Source organism: Psammomys obesus, unplaced genomic scaffold (assembly GCF_907164565.1).
Source record: "Psammomys obesus unplaced genomic scaffold, mPsaObe1.curated_primary_1811, whole genome shotgun sequence".
NCBI lineage: Eukaryota > Metazoa > Chordata > Mammalia > Rodentia > Muridae > Psammomys > Psammomys obesus.
In genome coordinates, this window is record NW_026596088.1 from 16,542,258 (window position 1) to 16,562,788 (window position 20,531).

A 20,531-nucleotide genomic window follows, 5' to 3' on the forward strand; every position below is an offset into this window, starting at 1 on the left:
TATCTATCTATCTATCTATCTATCTATCTATCTATCTATCTATCTATCTATCTATCTATCTCTGTCTGCTGAGTACTCTGCTGCATGTATACCTGCATGCCATCAGATTCCTTTATAGGTGGCCATGAGCCACCATGTCGTTGCTGGGAATTGAACACAGGACCTCTGGAAGAGCAGCCGGTGTTCTTAATTGTTGAGCCATCTCTCCAGCCCCATGTCTTTCTTTGAAGGCAACTGCCATTGTTGTATCTGAGCAGAAGCACTTGACAACTCAGCGTGCCTCACCTGGAGTGCTCTGAGCTTTTGCATGCCTTAGAGTCTTCACAGGAGAGAAAGGCTGGGCCCAGGGGAAAGACATAAACGAAAATCAATACCTTAGTTCTAAAAGAAACTTTCCCCTTCTTTTGAAGACTGACTTTCCACTTAAGTAACATTTTTAATTGTTTGGGTCATTACTTAAGATTATCTTAAACATGTCTCACTCACCTTGGTTCCTCAGAAATGAAACACTCAAAGTTTGTGTAGGTATCTATAGCCTAAGGAGCTTTGAAAAAAAAAAAAAGAAGAAACAAATACTCCTTACTTTGTCATGTTTTGCCTACTATTTGTAATTAATTTGGTTCTTATAAGTTACCTGTAAGGTGTGTGGATTAAATATATTGTGTAAATTATGAATCTAAGAAACTTTGTCCATTGATTATAATTTCTCTTTTTCCAGGGAACAAAGAAGGAGGAGATTGAAGGTGAAGAAGTACCTGGTTTGATTCAACCTGCAGAAGTATTTGCTCCCAAAAGCTTGGTGTTGGTATCCAGATTAGACTATCCAGAAATTTTTAGGGTAAAGAACTCACAGTTGTCATTATCAATCTATATTATTGTGTAAATCTATTTTGAATGAGCTAAGGTGACAATTTTTTAATATTGAAAATATTGTTAGGTTGAATTAGTGCTTCACAAATAAAATTAAATTAAATTAAAATAAAAAGTATGGCATGAAGAAACAAATTTATGCTGGATGAAAGCAATCCCTGAATAAGTTAACACAACTGTTCATACTTCTAAGAACATAACATTTGTTCTAAAATAGATCTCATGGTTAATTAAATAAAAAATTATAAATTATAAAAATAATTAGATTACCTTCAAGAAATGTAAAATGTACTCATAGTTTAACAATTGTGAACATGTTTATTAAGTTTGTGGAGTTAGGTTACACTAAATAGGGTTATGTGAGATCTCAGATAATTCTGATCATGTCTTTAAAATATTGTTTAGAGCCAGGCCTGATGACCCATGTTAGTAATTCTAGTATTTAAGAGGTAGAGACGAGACAAGCCTGGCCTACTTGTTTTTTGCAGATCCCCCCTTTTTTAATATCCAGAATTTTCAAATATAAAGATTTATGAAAGTATAAATATTTGTACTAATATGCAAGTATAAAAAAACTAGAACATGAGATTATGCATTCTAGAATAAATAACAACTTCACTATTACAATGACAATTATGACTCCTTTAGTGTATTTTATAACACCCTATTTAGTGACAGTTACTATTTTTTTAGTCACAATGTTGGTAAGCTAAAAGATTGATTGAGATTGTATGTTAGGACCAAGAAAAGGAACCAGTCAGAAAAGAGTTTGCTGCACCAATAAGAGGATTTGAAATTGGATCCCCAGCACTCCTGTAAAAGCCAAGCACATGATTGGCCACATGTCTGACCTCAGTGCTGGAGTGGAAGAAACAGGACAGGGAGACGGGAGGCATCCCAGAGCTCACAGGCCAGCCAGTCTAGCCAATCCATGAACTCCAGGGTCAGTGAGAAACCCTGTCTCAAAACATAAGGTAGAGAGCTCCTGAGGTAAACTGTTGGCCTCCTTCTCTAGCATCACTGTGTACATATGAGCACATACATACATCCCCAAAACAAGTAAAATAAAGAAAGTAACGATTGCATTTTATCTTATTTTACCACTTACTGTCTCCTGAGCTCAACATGTTAATCTTGTTATTTTGCCCATTGTGCTATCCTTTGTTATAATTCATAGAAGTTAAAGTTTCTATCAGATAAATAGTCTGGATTTATAAGAGCCATAAAACAATATCTCTAAATTTTTATCTTGAAAGACAAAGTTTGTTAAAATAAGTTAAAAAAAAAGGAAAAAAAAAAAAAAAAAACCCCGCCAGGCAAACAGTATGGACACATTAGCTGGGGTGGTTATCAAAACAGAGATACCATTTTACAAATTATGGCTTTCTGCTTTCTGTAAACTCATCTTGGAAGCTCATTTGGGTGTTCTGGTCCTAGAGGGAAATTTAATAGACCTAGTTTGTTGCTTAAGGTTTATTTCATGTTCAATGTAGAGTATAATTTATGTGGTTCAAAGAGAAACCTCCCTGGAAGAGGTGCCACACTTTGTTTTCAGTGACACTGCCCTGAAGTGACTGCACGCGCCTCTGTCTGCAGGCCTGCCTGGGTTTGATCTACACTGTGTACGTGGACAGCCTGAGTGTCTCCTTGGAGAGTCTCATTGCAAACCTTTGCGCTTGCCTTGTTCCAGCTGCTGGAGGGTCTCAGGTAAATAAAACAAAAGGCAGATGAACTGTTTTTTTTTTCTCCAGGTGATTTAATTTATGAAAAAAGAGAATATTTTTTGAAAAATCTCCTTTTTTTTTGTCTTAAATAGGATCCTACTTTAGATAAACCTTGTCCCTATAGTATACCTTCTAGACACCTAAGATTCCATTATTTTCATGGATGAAGAGGCTGATTTCAAGGGCTGGAGAGATGACTCAGGAGTTAAGGGCACATGTTGCTTTTCCTGAAGAACTGAGTTCAGTTCACAGCATCTGCCTCCGATGGCTTACAACTGCCTGAACCCCAGCTCCAGGAGGATCTGACCTCTGCGGGCACTCGCATTCATGTTCATATTAAAGAAATTAAATCTTAAAAAAAAAAAGAGGCTCATTTCGGGTCTAAGTACCCTTTCATCCAACACAGTTAGCAGATAGTTTGATATAGCTTAAACTCTACTTTTTAACTTTTAGGACATAGGGGTTTTTTTTGTTTGTTTGTTTTGTTTTTGTTTTGCTTTGTTTTTTTTTAGGTAGAATTTGCTACTTTCTTCTGTATGTAGTTATACCTCAGTTTTATTAAGTAAAAAATTAATCAAAATTAGGAGACAACATTAAGAAAACTCTTTGTAACATTGTAACTGTTTTTAAGTAGATTCCTTCATTCTCTGTATCTTGACATTAAAAAAAAGTTTCAGAAGCAGAATATAAGAATCTTTGCCACTATGACTTATTTATTGTTTCTAGGATAACTGTCTTTAAAAAGCAGTGGAGCTGGGGATGTCGCTCTGGTGAGAGCACATGTGTAAGGCCTTATGATGGATCTCCAGTACTAAACAGAACAGAAGACCTGTCTCCTAAGCCTTAAAAACAACTAATTGACCCCTTATTTTGCCTTTTGCTCAAGGAAAAGAGACAACCCTCTAAAAAATCACACTTATCCTTTAGTCTGTCAAAAATGTTTTAAAATAAGCTTTGAAATTTTGTTTATATTTTAAATTATGTATAGGTGTGTGTGTGTGTGTTTGTGTGTGTGTGTGTGTGTGTGTGTGTGTGTGTGTGTGTGTTGGTGTCCAAGGAGTGTGTGTGTGTGTGTGTGTGTGTGTGTGTGTGTGTGTGTTGGTGTCCAAGGAATTCAGAGGCAGTAAATCCCCTACAGTTATGGATTGTTGCAAGCCTCCTGACATGGATGCTGGGAACTAAGCTCAGATCCTCTGAAAGAGCAGTAAATGCTCTTAACCACTGAGCCATCTTTCCAGCCCACAAAATATTATGCTTTTAAAAGAAAAGATGTTACATATAGGGAAATTAGCATCTTAACTCTCCTCTCTCTCAGTGTCTCTTGTTAAATTACCTCCTTTCTCCTTCTTTCCCCTCCTCCTCCCTTTTTGTTTTTTCTTCTTCTTCCTTATCATCATCTTCTTCCTCCTCCTTTTCCCTCCTTCGTTGTTGTGTCCTTCTTTCTTTTTTCTTCTCCTCCTCCATCTTGTTCCAATGACAGCATCTTAAAGATGTCCTTGGTCATTGTCAGGTTTTTCTATCAGAAAAGCAAATGGTTCTGTGGGCCTTCTAATGTTAACACATTTTAGTCAGTTATAATTGTCAGTGATATTTGTGTCTTATCTACTAATTTTCAACTTTCATGGACTGAATTTTCTGATGTGATTTTGAGTTGTACACAACATAACTTGTATGTTTTAGGTTATATGTTACTGCTTCCTATTGTCTCTTAAGACTTTATGTTTCTCTCATTCTGCAGAAGCTGTTTTCCTTGGGTGCAGGAGACAGACAGCTGATCCAGACTCCTTTGCATGACAGTCTTCCTGTCACAGGCACTAGTGTGGCTCTTTTATTTCAACAATTAGGTATGTCTTATCCTGGATTTTTAAAATATCTTTCCTAGAAGCCTATGGATAGACAAAATGATTTAAATTTGTAACACCTGACATGATAAAGAAAATATAAAGAAACCATTTATTGTCTGTTGTAGCTTAGCTGTGGCAGGAGGAAAGAAGAATGGAGCAAGCTTCCTGAGGGACTTTTGTTTCACCCCATTGGCATAGTTTGGATATTTAGGAGCAACTTATAGCAAAGAAAGGGGATCGATAAAGGACACTTTGCATTACTGCTTGGTATGATTGTAATGAAGCATACAACCTAAGGATGGAGATAGGCACATCAGGCATTCAAGCTTGTCAAAAGCCTGTGTGCCTACATATTTGAAGAGAAACAGGAACTGGAAGTTGTTCTTTGCTATTATAATAAGAAAGCTACTGTGAACTGTAGTTTGTTTATTTATTTTTCTTTTCTTTTTCTTTTCTGTTTTCTATCTTTTTTGTTTGATTGGTTGGGGTTTGAGGGAGGGATGTTTTGTTTATTTGTTTATCAAGACAGGGTTTCTCTGTATAGCCCTGGCTGTCCTGGACTCAGTTAATGTAGTGTGATTTATTTTGTGTGCCTGGCCCTTTAGAAGATCCCCAGTTCCTAGTCAACTGGCCCATTGGGAATTCTTAGCCTTTAGAACTCCCTGACCCTATAACCTTCAGTGTTGGTTGCCTCTTGGATTTCAGGGAACAGGAGAGGATGTAAAAAGCCAGCAGAGACTGACAGAGATTGAATAGGGTTAAAAAAGACAAGGCAGTTGGTACAGAAAAGAGATTAAGCAGAGTGAAAAGAGAAGGCAGTTGAGCCAGAGACGATATTGGTAGGAGATAGGAGAAGAACCCAAAAAGTAGTAAAAAAGGAAGCTACAATTTTGTAGATCAGGTTGGCCTCAAACTCAAGAGATTCACCTGCCTCTGCCTCCCAAGTGCTGGGATTAAAGGGTGTGCCACCACACCTTTATTTTGTTTATTTTTTAAGTTAAGTTCATTCCTAGGCATTTACCCAAGAAAAATGATAATACATCTTTATAAAAATATTTACACGTGAATGTCCACAGCCATTTTTACGCTAATAAAAAATTGAAAGCATTCTTAGTGTTCATGGAAGGTAATAGAGAATTAATAATGGAAATAAATTCTGTGCTTTATCCGTGTGCTAGGATATACAATGTAAAAGGATGAATTATTGATACATCTAACAAATTAACTTAAAAACAGTTTTGCTGAATGAAAAACATCACATAAAAAGAATGCATGCTTTATGATTCAGTTTCTTAAATTGTAGTCTTGTCTAGTAACAGAAACAGGTCTCCAGCTATGTTATAGGTAGGAAGAGAAAGATAATGTTTCATAATGAAACATTTTATGGTAATTATTTTTATAAATAAATGTATCAAATTCTTAGCTGAAAGCATCTTCAAAAGTAAGTGTGAATGTCATAGCATCCTTATACAAAATAGAAATAAGTAGTTACAAATGTCTGTTATGAATGGAGTTAGTATATACATTATAGTATATTCACCCAGTGACAATTTATTCAACCATAATATGAATATGTGCTGTATCATGGATGTGCCTTGAAGCTATCCTGCCCCCTCCTGAAATGTTTCTGAGGCTTTTGAGATGCTTTTGAAATGTTTTTGAGGGGCATTCGTGGTTACTTGTTTGTAGCACATTGACCAGTACTGCCACCAATGTTGGTATAATGTTCTTGTGGAGTGTATACAATTTACCCTGTTCATTCAAATGCTGATTTCTCTACCCCACTATCTGGTTTCAATCCAGACATTGAGTTGTGATGTTTATTCTAAGCCTGACCTGTCTCAAGTTTGTGTAAACATGTTACCATTTGTTCTCTGTGTTGCCAATAAAACAACCAGCCAGTGCTGAGCAGTAGAGAGAATAGGGTGGGACATCCTGGTCTGGAGGGGAGGAAAAAGAAGGGAGTGGGAGGAGGGTTTGGAGAAGAGAGATCTGAGAGGAGAGGGCCTGGAAACACCAGGAGAGATGAACTGGACCTAAGATATGACTAAAAAACAAGTATAATGTGGGAAATATGAATGGGAGGAAGCTATGAGGGCTTGGAGGTTTAGGATGGAGTAATTATTGCCCAGTATGTGCTCTAGGTTAATTAAATTAATCCCTAGTCTCTGTGTGGTGATTTGGGTATACAGCTGGTTTAGGAATAACCACTGTTTAACTAAAAGATAAATTAATAATAAATATTAATAATCATCAACACAGCAAGCTTCACTAAGAAGCTTCTCTGACCAAGGGAAGATTGGTCAGCATTATCTAAGAGAAACCCTGGACCTTTTAGTACCCCACAGTGGCCTCTGGAAACTATTATTCTAGTTACTGTTTATATAGATTTACATATTCTGGACTTTTCATATAAACAGAATCATACTGTATATAGCCTTTTGTGTCTGGCTTCTTTCCCAGGATAGTTTCAAGGTATATCCATGATATAGGATATATCAGTTTAGGAACAGCACAAATCTATGAATACAAACAAATATTTAGAAGACATTTTGACATGACCATTTAGAAAAACAATATCAAAAGATTTTTTTTCCCCCCTGGGGCCTGTGACTTCTCTAGCAGTGAATTTGGCTCATGTTTACTGTACCAGGCATAGATTCACTCCTACTTGGGAACTTCTGATCTTGAAGTCCAAATTTAAAAAAATACAGTGAGAGGTATCATATGCTGCTACTCCTTGGGGACACGAGAAAACATATATACTCTTGTAATGTAGGGAACCAATGGTAGACCAAAGTGTGGATGTCACCAAAGCCCAATTTAGTGAATCAGTGAGTGCTGCTTACACACAAGTCAGGGTGAGAGGGACAGTGGATGGACAGAAGGACATGTTACAGTCTGTAGAATGGCATAATAATGAATCTGGTGGATATAGTTGTGTAAGGCATTCTCTTACCACCAGCCATTTGGTTGGGTTTTGTGGAAGCAAGCATTAGCCCATTATCAGAGTTTGTTTACTCATGGGTTGGGAGCTTGGGGCTGGGTTAGGAAATATAGAGAAGAAGCTGGTAAGACTAAAGATTCTTTTGGAGCTTTGACTAGTTTTCCTGTCAAAAGTCACAATGTAAATAAAACATTCCCTTGTTCCTATAAGAATTTTTTTATGATAATGATTTGTTTTTCTCAATTTGAAAGGTTTTTGTGTGCTAAGATAATTGTGTGTTTCTACCATTACAGCTTTCACTCTTCGTAATTTCCTGTTCATCTTCACCTCTTTCTATATCTTTCTATTCATTCATATGTAACTTTATCATCTTTTCATTATCTATTATTGGGTCTGTTATTTCTATGAGGCCATGTATATCAATATACGTTTTTTCTTAACTTATTAAAACATGCTTTTATTTATCTTCAAACATTTCTACTTTGCATATAAGTTTCTTAAAATGTTGATTTAGGTAATACCATGTTATTCAGAAAGTTACTTCTGTTTTTGAATGCTTTGGTAAAAAACAATCTGATATTCAATTTTGTCTTCTAGGAAAGTTTCTGTTGTAGAATGTAATAATTCTTTGGCATAAACTTGTTCAGGAACATTTTTTAACATTTACATTCCTAAAATAGAAAGATGAAAATGTGCCAAAGAGAAAAGTGAAGGCTTAGAATATACAAAATTACTTACTTGAGCTGGGTGGCAGCAGTGCACACCTTTAATCCCAGCACTGGGGAGGCAGAGGCAGGTGGATCTCTGAGTTCCAGGCTAGACTAGTCTACAGAACAAGTTTCTGGACAGCCAGGACTACACAGAGAAACCTTGCCTCAAAAACAAACAAACAAAACCAACTAAACAAACAAACAAACAACAAGTAGATTTAAAGTCAACACCTGTAAGAAGCGTGCTTTGGTGGGTAAATTCATGAAGTTACAGGGTTAATGCATTAGTTATAGAATGGCTTTGTTCTCCTTCCCGTATGTGGTCAACATCCAGTGCCATGGACTATGCTTCTGCCTTTGCTGTTTCCTTAGCTTGTTCATGTAGCACTGTGACTTGTTTCTGTCTTATTCTCTCTTGGACAGGAAAAACGAAGTAGCTTTTTCATTTCTTCTAATTCTGTTTGGCTTTGAAGATAGTTGAGAATTTGAGTGCTCAAGAGTTTATTGCTATAAATGGCATATTACAGCCTAGGTGGAAGAGGAGGATATGGCAAAATGGATTTTTACTTGTATTTGTTTTTTTTTTTTTTTGTTTTTTGTTTTTTGTTTTTTTTTTAACATTGAAATGTCATTTATGGTCTTTGGGTATTTGAGAAAGTTAAGCTCATTAGTTCATGCAAAAGCACTTTACTGACAAAACTGCTTAGCACGTGTTCTCTACACATGGGCATACAGGTCTCTGAAGAAGACTCTGAAGTTCAGTTTAACTCCTCATAATAAATAGCACAGGAATCTGCACTAAAGTCCCATAGCGTCCATGTTCTTATGTAATGGCTCTTGTAGTTACTTCTCTCAATGTTGTTGTGGTCAAATACATGAGCAACTTAAGGAAATAAAGATTGAGGGAATATAGTTCTTAACAGTGGAAAATCGTGACTGGTGGCTCCATTGTGGCAGACAGCTCCAGTGGCAGCAGAAACAAGCATACAGGAAAACAGACACTAGAAGTAAAGTTACAAATTTTAAGGCCCTTTTCCTGTAGTGAGGCCCCACTTCCTAAAGGCTATACAGCCTCCCCGACCAACACCACTAGCTGGGACCAAACATTGAAACACTTGAATTTGTGGGCATTTTTTACACCAAAACTATAACACTAACAGAAGTATTTCTAAATCAAACATTTTAAGATTAATTTATTTTTATCTTATGTGTATTGGTGGGTGTTTTCTCTGCACATGTGCCTGTATACCATGTGTATGTAGTGCCCAGAGACCAGAAAAATCCATCAGATCCCCTAGAACTAAAGTTACAGATGGCTGTAAGCTACCACGTGGGTGCTGAATACTAAACGTGAGTCCTCTGTAAGAGCAGCAAGTGTTGTTAACCACTGAGCCTCTCTTCAACTCATAAATGAAATATTTTAAGAAACCATCCCTATGTAACAGATTCATGGCAATTACCAGGGATAAGAAATTGAACAAACCACAGCCCTTCCCATGTGTGCTTTTAGCCTTCTTGAGCTTTAAGAATCATAACGTGGTATAATAATAGAGACCCCAAGCATAAACTTCTAGCAGCTAGATAAAGTAGAAGAAAGGCACCCTGGAAAGAAGAAGAGATCAGCAGTACAGAGAATCATAAAAAGCTTTTATGGGAGAGGAAAATGTTTGGTGGAACCTGAGCATTCAGCTATAAGAAACAGAATATTAAGAAACTAATAACAATTTTTTAAATTTTCAGATTACATAGGAAACATTTTTGTCACTTCTGTAAAATAACTGTTTTACAAATGGCCAAAGATTGTCATTGCCCATTTGGTCTTTGTGGACTGGTGGGCCTTTCTTTCCAGGATCCATGTAAAAACATATTTAATTATACATTATATAACTTGAAGACTGTTTAGCGGCATCTGATGTAAAACTGCTTTCTTCATTACCTTTTTAATTTTTGGGACTGTATCTTCTTACGTAGCCCAGGTTGCCCTCAATTTGCAGTTCTCCTGCTTTAGCCTCTAAAGTATTATTGTTACAAGCATGTACCATCATGTTTAGTTCCCGTTCTCTGTCTGTCTGCCTGCCTGCCTCCCTCTTTCTTTCTCTCTCTCTCTTCCTCCTTCCCTCCCTCCCTCCCTCCCTCCCGTGTGTGTGTGTGTGTGTGTGTGTGTGTGTGTGTGTGTGTGTGTTTATGTTTATTGGGAGCAGTGTATACATATGTGCTCATATATTAGAGGCCAAAGGTTAATACTGAATGTCTTTCACTACCTTGTCATTTGAGACAGGATCTTTTACTAAACACAGAGCTCTCAGCTTGGTGTTGAGTCTGTCTGGTCAGTGAGTTCTGGAATCCACCTATCTCTTCACCACCCTTCCACAGCAGAGCCGGAGTTACAAAAGTGTGTGGTCATGGCTGGCTTTTACTGGGCTCTGGGGATGTGCGATCTCTCATCTTTTACTGACTTAGTCATCTCCCCAGTACCTCCCATTATGTCTCATGGCACTTGAAAGGTACTGTTACATAAGTATGTTTAGTGATCTTTTAGTGAACATCTGTGACCTGTGGCAAGACAGTCGTAGTTATTGAGTTGATCATCTTTGTCTCTTCTATAAACTTTCAGTTGTCTCTTTTAGCACCTCAGAGATTCGTGTTTCTATAAGATGTGTCTGCTCAGCATGTAAGAATGCAGCTTTCAAATGGCAGGAGGATCAGTTGTCTTTTCTTTGCTATCTTATACACTGTGTATGTCTGTATTTTGCAGTGTTTTATCATTTCGCCACCCCTACTGACCTTTGAGCTTCCAAGAGTCTTCCTTATATTTATCTCTACCCTGAAGAATTTAGCATTTTCTCTCAAGTCTCAGAAGTCTAGTGAGTTGCTGTTAAACTTTTCCTCACATGAATTGACCAGAAAGGAGAGCAAGACTTTGCAGAATATATCATGTCTTCAAAGTATGGCTTTCTGGGACTGTGAGATAGTGTGCAGGTGAAGGTGCTTTTGTGCATGCTTGCTGACCTGATTTTTGTCCCCCAAACCACATGAAGTTGGAAGGAGAGAACCAGTTCCACCGCATTGTGCTTTCACTTCTGCATGTGCACCATGGCATGTGTGTGCATGTATTGTGTAAGTACATACATACACATAGTAAAGTTTAAAAACTAGAATTTCTGTTCCTCACTTTATCCTTTTTGAAGGTTGAGGCATAGTGTTCTATTGGTATAATATATATTTGCTATTCAGTGAAGAATCCTGGAGTAAAGGATTGTAGCTGTTCTTTTAAAATGGGGAACATATGTATTTAATTCTTGAGGCACTTTGTTTTAAAACCTAACCTTCCAAGAAAACTGAGAATGCTTTAAGCCAGGTGGTGCTCCTGCATGCCTTTAGTCCCAGCACTTTGGAGGCAGAGGCAGGAGGATCTACAGAGTGTCTAGGATAGACAAGGCTATACAGAGAAACCCTGTCTTGAAAAAAAAAAAAAAGAATGCTGTAATATTTGAGCAGTCAACAGAATGTGTAGCAAGTTCCATAGAAATTATCACCAGAGTGTTTTCCATTCTGTCCCATTTACTGTATTGTGCAGTATTAGATTGATATAGACAACAGCTGACTAAGAAACTATTCAGAGTCAAGCAGGCATCTGGGCATAGCTCTAGCATTTATTTTTTAAGTAACTGTATCTGTGAACACAGCAACTACTTTATTATGTTCGGTGTAGAAATCAGTATAACACCTTAAAATTTGATATTGCAAGTTATGTAAAATTTAAAACAATAATAGAAATATGGAATTTGAGTGTGATTAGGTTTTTACAAACTATACTTTTTGGGGAAAGAAAATTTTATCTTTTAGAATGTCAAAATGTCATCCCTTAGTTGCTTAGTTATGACATGCATAACATGTCTGACCATCTTCCCTTGAGAAGAGAAACTGAGTTTTGTTAGTTTTCCTCCAGCCTAAGTAGGATAGTCTTTCATAACTGAATACAGACCTTTTTCAGACTCTGTGTGATACTGTATGAATCTTCTTTTCTTGTGAAATGTATAAATAGATCATTGTTATTATCGTGAGAGAACAAAGTTCAGGAACGGACAAGTTCTTCAGTAGACTCTTCTTGAAAAAGTCTTACTGCCTTGATAATGTTCATCCTTCAAAATTTTGCTTAAAGTCACGTCTGGAGGAACTGCCACCTGAGGTTGGCTTAGTAGAATGGCAAGAGCCCTACAAGGTGAAGAAGGGAGGCAGGAGACGGGTGCCAGGAAGATGCAGTGTGAGACTATCAAGTAGCGTTATCATCTTTGAAGATAAAAGGCAACCAGGAGCCAAAGGATAGAAGGTGGGGAGGGGACTAGAAAATAGAAACCTAAAAGTAAGACTCTGGCTTCAGCAGCTCATACATGCATGGTGACCAAGTCTGTGCTAGTGTGCTTCAGCAGCCCTAAGAAACTGATGCATCTGTATGCTTTTGTGTGTTTTACTGTATCAAGAGCTGAGATTAGAGTCTTTCCTGTGCATGCTAGATGAGTACTTTCCCACACAACTGTACCCTGTCTTCCTCCCCCACCTTGTTTTGAGACAGGACAGTTTGTAATTCTCTTGACTGGGCACCCAAGTATCTAGGATTACAGGAGTGCATTACAGTGTGTTTATCAGATCTTTTTAGAAATGAGTTGATTTACAAGAAATAACCACATTAATAAAAACAGACCTGTGTATGCACAGTTTCCTTCCCCCATTATAATGTTTTCCATAATTACAGTTTATTGCAGAAAGTCAACTGTGGAAATGGCTTAGTTGGTAAAGTGCTTTCAGCCCCTGGGCTCTGCATAAGAAGTGAGTGTGGTGTATGTTCTTACAATCCCAGCACTAGGAATGTGGAGACAGGTAGATAGATTGCTGGGGCTCATTGGCCAGCCAGCCAGCCTAGCCTACTGGTCTAGTTCCAGGTCAATGAGTGACCCTGTCTCAAAACACAAGGTAGATAGCGCTTAAGGAATGAAATTTAAAGTTATTTTCTGACTCCCTTTTGCACACACATTACACATTCATGCACACACAGTCGAATTAGTAACTGACATTGTCAAAATACTATTAATTGAGGGGCAAATGATGCTTCTCTAAATACACCATCATATAGTTTTGACTTCTAGAAGCATGTTTACATATCCAGGAAACAAAATTACATCAGTCTAATTGCTAGCAATTAGAAAGACAGGAAAAAAATAATTATGTAGAGGGCATTAGGTACAGTGTGGTTTAAAGAGAAATGCCCCTATAGGCTCTGTGTTGGAGTCCTTGGTGTCTAGCTGGCAATAATGATAAGGTTGTGGGGAGAAAGGAATCATTTGGGCCCACTTCCTAGTCACAGTATTTCCTAACTGTAGATGCCGTGTGATGAGTCCACTTCCTGATACTACTGCCTTGCCTTCCCTGCTGGCCATCATGTCTTCCCCTTCTGGGCAGAATGGTCCTTTGACACTGTAACCAGAAATAACCTTTTCTCCCTTAAATTGCTTGTCAAGTATTTGGCTACATCAGTGAGGAAAAACTGCCTTTGAGGTATTAAAATGAAGTACCTGAAGCAAGCAACTTTAGACAAAGCTTTCCTTAGTTCACAGTGTCACCTCATGGCATCGATGATGGTCCAGCTGTATGTGGGAGAAGAAGTGGTTATATCTTGAACTAGAGGCAGAGAGAGAGGACAGACAAGGTCCCATGGTCCCTTTCAAGGACTTGTTTTTAAGGTTCTCCCAGTATGCCCCACCTCCAGAATGTCCTACCACCTCCCCCTAGAGCCACGTGTGGACCAAGCTTCAGTTATGACCTTTAGTGGATACTGAAACCACTGTCTAAATTGGGACACTCAAGAGTTTGACTCTGTACGTTCAATATGGACAGGTTTGGTGTGTAGTTTTTTTCTTTTGTTTTGTTTTGTTTTGTTTTTTTGAATTGCAATTGCTAAGACAATTCTGAAACCATAATGTAAATAATAGAATAGAAATTATCAAATAAAGGAATGTTTCAGTGTTATTAGGATGCAGTGTTTTCAATGGAGAAAGGGGCATACACATATGAGTTGAAGTAATAGAGGAAAATAAGGATCAGCTGGAATTGAAACTGATGATACAGATTCATTTTCAAAAGTATTTACATCTTTATGTGTGTGCTCATATACAAACATATATGTATGTTTGTATAGCTGTGTGTATTTACTATAGGCAGAAGTAGGCTACAAGGAAAGACACTGATGTGGAAATTATCCAATATATATACCCTGACAGTTTGAAACTTGGTCTTCAGTACTCTCAACAAAAGCTGCCAGGACTCTGGAGTCCAGCATTTTCACTCTGGAGAGTGGAAGAACATTATGAGCCTGAGTTGTTGAAAGAACTTAGAAGAGGAAGGGGAAGAAAAGGAGTTCATGCTTTAAAGACAAGGATTCCTGTTGTCTACCAAACAAAAGGTGTAATGATCTTCAGACTCTCAAGTGTGACAGAATACTGCCAGCTACAATAGCTTAAAGGGGAAAGACTTGTTTTAGAGATTTCATTCTGTGGCTGGCTGCCTCCATTGCTATGGTCCTGTAGTGAAGCAGCAGGAGTGGATAGCAGATTAGCTGTTCACTTCACATACTCATGTGTCAAAGAATAGCAGGAGTATATTCCGAGAAATGGGTCATTAGGCAGACATCCTCAAGAATATTTCCTTCCACATCTTAGACGGTATAGCCCACTGCATATCCAGGCTATACAGTGAAAACAGACAGCACAGCCTGTAACACTGAGGCCCATGTGTGCAAAATAACATGAGATTAAATCAAGCACAAGAGAAAATGATGCAATCAAGAACTGTAGATGTAGCTGGACATGGTGGTGCAAGTCTTTAATCCTAGCACCTGGGGAAGCAGAGGCAGGCAGATCTCTGTGAGTTCAGCGCCAGCCTGGTTTTCAAAACGAGTTCAGGATAGCCAAGGCTGCACAGAGAAACCCTGTCTCAAAAACCCAAAATTAAAAATTAAATAGATAAAAATCACAGCTATAAATATATGTGTGTGTATAGATATAGATATATAGATATATATAGTAGGAAAATACAGAATATGTGAGGTTGCTGCTAGCTTAACACAGCATAATTCTCTTTGTTAGTAGGAATACAGAATACAAACAAAACTGGTATAGTAAATGCATAAACCAATTATATAGTCATTGATCACATTTTTCACTATACCTAATTTTTTATGCTCTGCTTTCATATGACTAGCAATAAAATTTTATTATGCCTATATTATTACAAATATATAATATATAATTATATATTATTACAAATATGCATTGTACAACAGAACTAGGACAGCCATATTGTTACTAGGTGGTAGGAATTTGTCACCTCTATTATGACCTTGTGATACCATTGTTGAGTATGTGATCTGTAGTTGACTGAAATGTCATCTTGAAACATGTGACTGTTTTTTTTAAAGATTTTATTTATTTATTTATTTATTTATTTATTTATTCATTCATTCATTCATTCATTCATTCATTCATTTATTTATTTATTTATTTATTTATTTATTTATTTATTTATTTATTTATTTATTATACGCCAGATCTTATTATGTACCAGAACTCATTAGAGATGGCTATGAGCCACCATGTGGTTGCTGGGAATTGAACTCAGGACCTTCAGAAGAGCAGTCATTGCTCTTAACCTCTGAGCCAGCTCTCCAGCCCACACGTGACTGTTTTAACCTCACACCGACAGACTCTAAATAAAAACAAAACCAATGTTAAGTTCTTTGGAACTTTTTCATTTCCAGACTTTGGAAATGAAGTGAAGAAGACGGTAATAGTAAATTTCCAAACAACTCATATGATCAGTGAGTATCACAGTGGTGAAAAGAATAAAGACAAGACTAGATATCGAGGAAGATAGATGCCTGTAAGGAGCATGACTTATTTTCCTTTGGAGATCTCCAGAATATTGCCTTTTGTTTCTTCATCATTGACAATCTGTGATTTCTGGCAACACGATATAATTTGTTATGTTGAATAAGCTTTGCTCTTTTGTTTGCAGGCATTCAAAATGTCCTCAACCTCTTTTGTGCAGTCCTTACAGAAAATAAGGTTCTCTTCCATTCAGCAAGTTTCCAGAGACTTAGTGATGCCTGTAGAGCGCTGGAATCCTTAATGTTTCCTCTTAAATACAGGTGACTGACATTTTTACCTGATAATTTTATTTATTCCCACATTACACATTACTTGTTGATATATCAAAATGCCATGGTCCAGTTGCTTTGAACCTCAGAGGATTGTTACATGAAGTTAGACAATCATCAGTCTAGTAAAATCTAGTCTAAAATTTGTGAATTTTCCAAGTGTACATCACTGAGTGTTGATTAACTTAATGAAACATTTAATTTATGTTGAATAATATAGTCAGCAATATTTAATTATCTTTCAGTACTAATAAAATTCTTTGGTTAGTGCTACTTGATACTAGTGTATTACTCTTTAGTAGTTACTATAATTCTGTTAATTAAGAATCTTTATCTGTTTTAGCTACCTCATAAGTTGTTTGTATATAAATGGTATGATTTCACAATAACATAGAGAATAAAACATTAAGTCTGTAGACATACATGGTTATGCATTGGTAGTTGTTCATTATAATTTTCTCATTTATTTTTAAGGAGTATATTATATATCCAAAATATTTCCATGAGAGAAATTGTTTTTCAATTTTTAAAAATGTAAGCCTTGGTGGCAGGTCATACTACAGGTAAAATATTTTACTCTGGCTTAATTTGATAATTTTAATGTCCCAGAAACTTAAGTTCATGAACACTAGATAAAATTTCACATCAGTCTCCTCTGGAATTTTCATAAAAAATTTTAATCTATGTGTTTATTGAATGCAAGCATCAATAACAATAAACAGTGTTAAATAACAAATCATTACATTTTCTTGATAGTAGCGCTCCTCTCTGATATTAGGAGTCTGCAGAAAGCACAATACTTAGGGGCTTGAGAGATGGCTCAGTGATTAAGAACACTGGTAGCTCTTCCAAAAGACTCAGGTTCAACTCCCAGCACCCACATGGCAGCTCACAACTGTCTATAACCCGGTTCCAGGGGATCAGACACCCTCACAAAGACCTCTGTGTAGGCAAAACACCACTGTGCATAAAAATAAACAAATCATTTTTAGAAAAGAAGAATGCTTTAAAAGCGAGCAGTCTAAAGAGACTTGCTTAGGAGGAAGGAGAAGGAATTTTATCTGCGTTCCATTTACTTTGTGCTTTAGTATCTGTGATCATACTTTCTGTTTTGTTTTGTTTTTCAAGTCAGGGTTTCTCTATGTAGTCCAGGCTAACCTGGAACTCCCAGCAATCCTGCCTGCCTCTCCCTCCCAAGTGCTGGGATCAAAGTTAGTGTGCCACCACTGCCCAGCTTTTTTAAGGCTTCTGTGATTGCATCTTAAACATTGAGATTTTGAAAATCATTCCTTTAGCACTTTAGTGCTAACAATCATGCCAATAAAACATATTTTTTTTTAGTTCTTAAGTGCAAAAAAAAATATTTATTAGTTTTTTGAGAGTTCCATTCATGTTTTGATCATATCCCCACACAAACACTTCCCAGATCCATTCTTCTCTACCCACCCAAGTTTGTATACTTTTTAAAAAAACTTTTTTGAATTAAATTTATTTATATTTCAATTAATTACAGTTTATTCACTTTGTATCCCAACTGTAGCCCCCTCCCTCGTCCCCTCCAAATCTCACCCTCCCTCCTCTCCTCCCCTAGTGCCCTTCCCCTAGTCCACTGATAGGGAAGGTCCTCCTCCCCTTCCCTCTGAGCCTAGTTTATCAGGTCTCATCAGGACTGGCTGCATTGTCTTCTCTGTGGCCCGATAAGGCTTCTCCCCCCTCAGGGGGAGGTGATCAAAGAGCAGGTTAATCAGTTCATGTCAGAGACAGTCCCTGTTCCCATTACTAGGGTCACTGAGCTGCCATGGGCTACATCTGTGCAGGGGTTCTGGGTTATCTCCATGAATGGTCCTTGGTTGGAGTATCACTCTCAGAAAAGATCACTGTGCCCAGATTTTTTTTTCTCTCCTTGTGGAGCTCCTGTCCTCTCCAAGTCTTTCTATCTCCCCCTTCTCTCATAAGATTCCCTGCACTCTGCCCAAAGTTTGGCTCTGAGTCTCAGCATCTGCTTTGATATGCTGCAGGGTAGAGTCGAGTCTTTCAGAGGCCCTCTGTGGTAGGCTTTGGCCCTGTTGTTCCCTGTTTTCTCCCTCTTCCGATGTCTATCCCGTTTGCCTTTCTGAATGAGGATTGATCATATTTCCCAAGGTCCTCCATTTTGCTTAGCTTCTTCAGGTGTACAGATTTTAGTATGTTTATTCTATATTATATGTCTAATATCTACTTGTAAGTGAGTATATACCAGGTGTGTCTTTCTGCTTCTGGGATACCTCACTCAGGATGATCTTTTCTAGTTCCCACAATTTGCCTGCAAATTTCATGATTTCCTTGTTTTTAATTGTTGAGTGGTATTCCGTTGTGTCAATGTACCACAATTTCTGTATCCATTCCTCCGTTGAGGGACATCTGGGCTGTTTCCAGGTTCTGGCTATTACAAATAAAGCTACTACAAACATGGTTGAGCAAATGTCCTTGTTGTATACTTGTATACTTTTGAATAAAAGAGCTTTCTAAACCAATTTGTGCTACCCAAATATTCTTGGATGTGTGGTCTCCCACTGGAGGATGGTGGACTTAGCAAGGCTACACTTACAGAGAAAACTATCTCTCCCTTTCCCAGCAGCTAACACTTGCCAGTAGCTGAATGGCTAGAGATAGGGTTGAATGCCTAGTTCCCATCTTCATGCCGTGGTTTTGTCTGTCATGGGCTTGCACAGGCTTTGTACGTGCTGTCACAACTGTTGGGAATTCATATGTTCACTTAACCTTGATTTGCCTAGAACTTAGTATGTAGACCAGACCAGCCATGAATTCATAGAAACCCACCCACGTCTGTACCACCACCTAAGGCCTACTTGATATTTTCCAAATATATATAAATTTAAATTCAGACTGAAAAAAACAACAACAACAACAACAACAAAAGAACACAGAGTTAGGGGACAAGGAAGTAGGGTGGATCTGAAAGAAATGGTAATGACTATGATAGAAATACATTGTATGAAATTCAAATAAATAATAAATAATTTTTAAAAAGACAGAGCTGGGGTGGCATAGGTATCTGGGAGGAGTTTGGGAGTAGTCAGGGTGAATATGATCAAAATATATGGTATAAAATTCTTCATAGAATTAATAAATACATTTTTACAGTCCAGACTGCACAGAAGTAAAGGGAGATGTGTTCACACTGTGGGAAAATAACATAGATGAAATACTTTTATTATTTCCAGTTACCCTTATATTCCCATTCTGCCGGCTCAGCTACTAGAAGTTTTGAGTTCTCCAACTCCTTTCATCATTGGAGTACACTCCATCTTTAAAACTGATGTCCATGAGCTTGTAAGTATCTAAAATGTTCAGATTTTGAGTTGTCTTACAAGGTTTCCACATCATTTTTACTTTCAGATATGGTGTATTTCCCATAAAAAAGAAAGACTATAAGGAAAAATACATTAAGAAATCGAAATATATTTAATTTTGTAAGTATGTGAGAAAGAAAAATTAATGTATTCATTGATATAGTTATTTATGAATAAGATGGCTTTAGACAGGGAAGATGGTTCAGTGGATAAAAATGCTTGGCCCGAGTTTATTACAGTAGTAGTTGTAATTCCAACACTCCTGGCAGAGAAAGGAGAGTCACCTGGAAGGTTACAGGTCAGCTAGCCTGATGTAAACAGGTGGAGCAGAAATAAGAGAAACCGCCTCAAACAAAGTAGAAGTCAAGAACCAACTCCTGAAAGTTGTCTTATTATGGTATGTTTCAGACAACAAAAGACAGGGTCTTGCTGTGTGGCCTGGGATAGTTTCAAATTCCTGAGCTCACAACAGTTCCTCAGCGCCAGCCTTTTGAGTAAGTGGTGGCATGTGCCGCCATGTCTCGCTTTTAAACAGCCCTTTTATAGCAGAGCAGTATAAAGTGAAAATCAATGTTCTTAAACAGCCCTTCTATAGCAGAGCAGTATAAAGTGAAAATCAATGTTCCTGACTATATTTCACTCAAAAAAAAAAAAAAAAAAAAAAACCCAGCCCTACCCTTATGTAGTGATCAGATTTATCTTACTGTATTTCTCATATGAGGAATTCTGTATTCCTGCAGATCAATGGTTCTCAATCTTCCTAATGCTGTTACCCTTTAATACAGTTTTTCATGTTATGGTGACCCCCAACCATAAATTTTTTTTTTGTTGCTACTTCATAACTATAATTCTGCTACTGTTCCAAATCATAATG

At 37.4% G+C, this 20,531-nt stretch overlaps 1 protein-coding gene across 3 annotated transcripts in view; it reads left to right on the forward strand.

Annotated features, from left to right (window-relative positions):
* The window catches only part of Sbf2 (SET binding factor 2), a 335,395-nt gene that overhangs the window by 146,495 nt on the left and 168,369 nt on the right, over positions 1–20,531 (forward strand). For all 3 annotated transcript variants that reach the window (XM_055627308.1, XM_055627306.1, XM_055627307.1), the window contains 5 exons: positions 719–838; positions 2,467–2,577; positions 4,333–4,438; positions 16,163–16,295; positions 19,529–19,637. In XM_055627308.1, the coding sequence (XP_055483283.1) occupies positions 719–838; positions 2,467–2,577; positions 4,333–4,438; positions 16,163–16,295; positions 19,529–19,637 (579 nt within the window). The remainder of the gene's footprint in view (positions 1–718; positions 839–2,466; positions 2,578–4,332; positions 4,439–16,162; positions 16,296–19,528; positions 19,638–20,531) is intronic.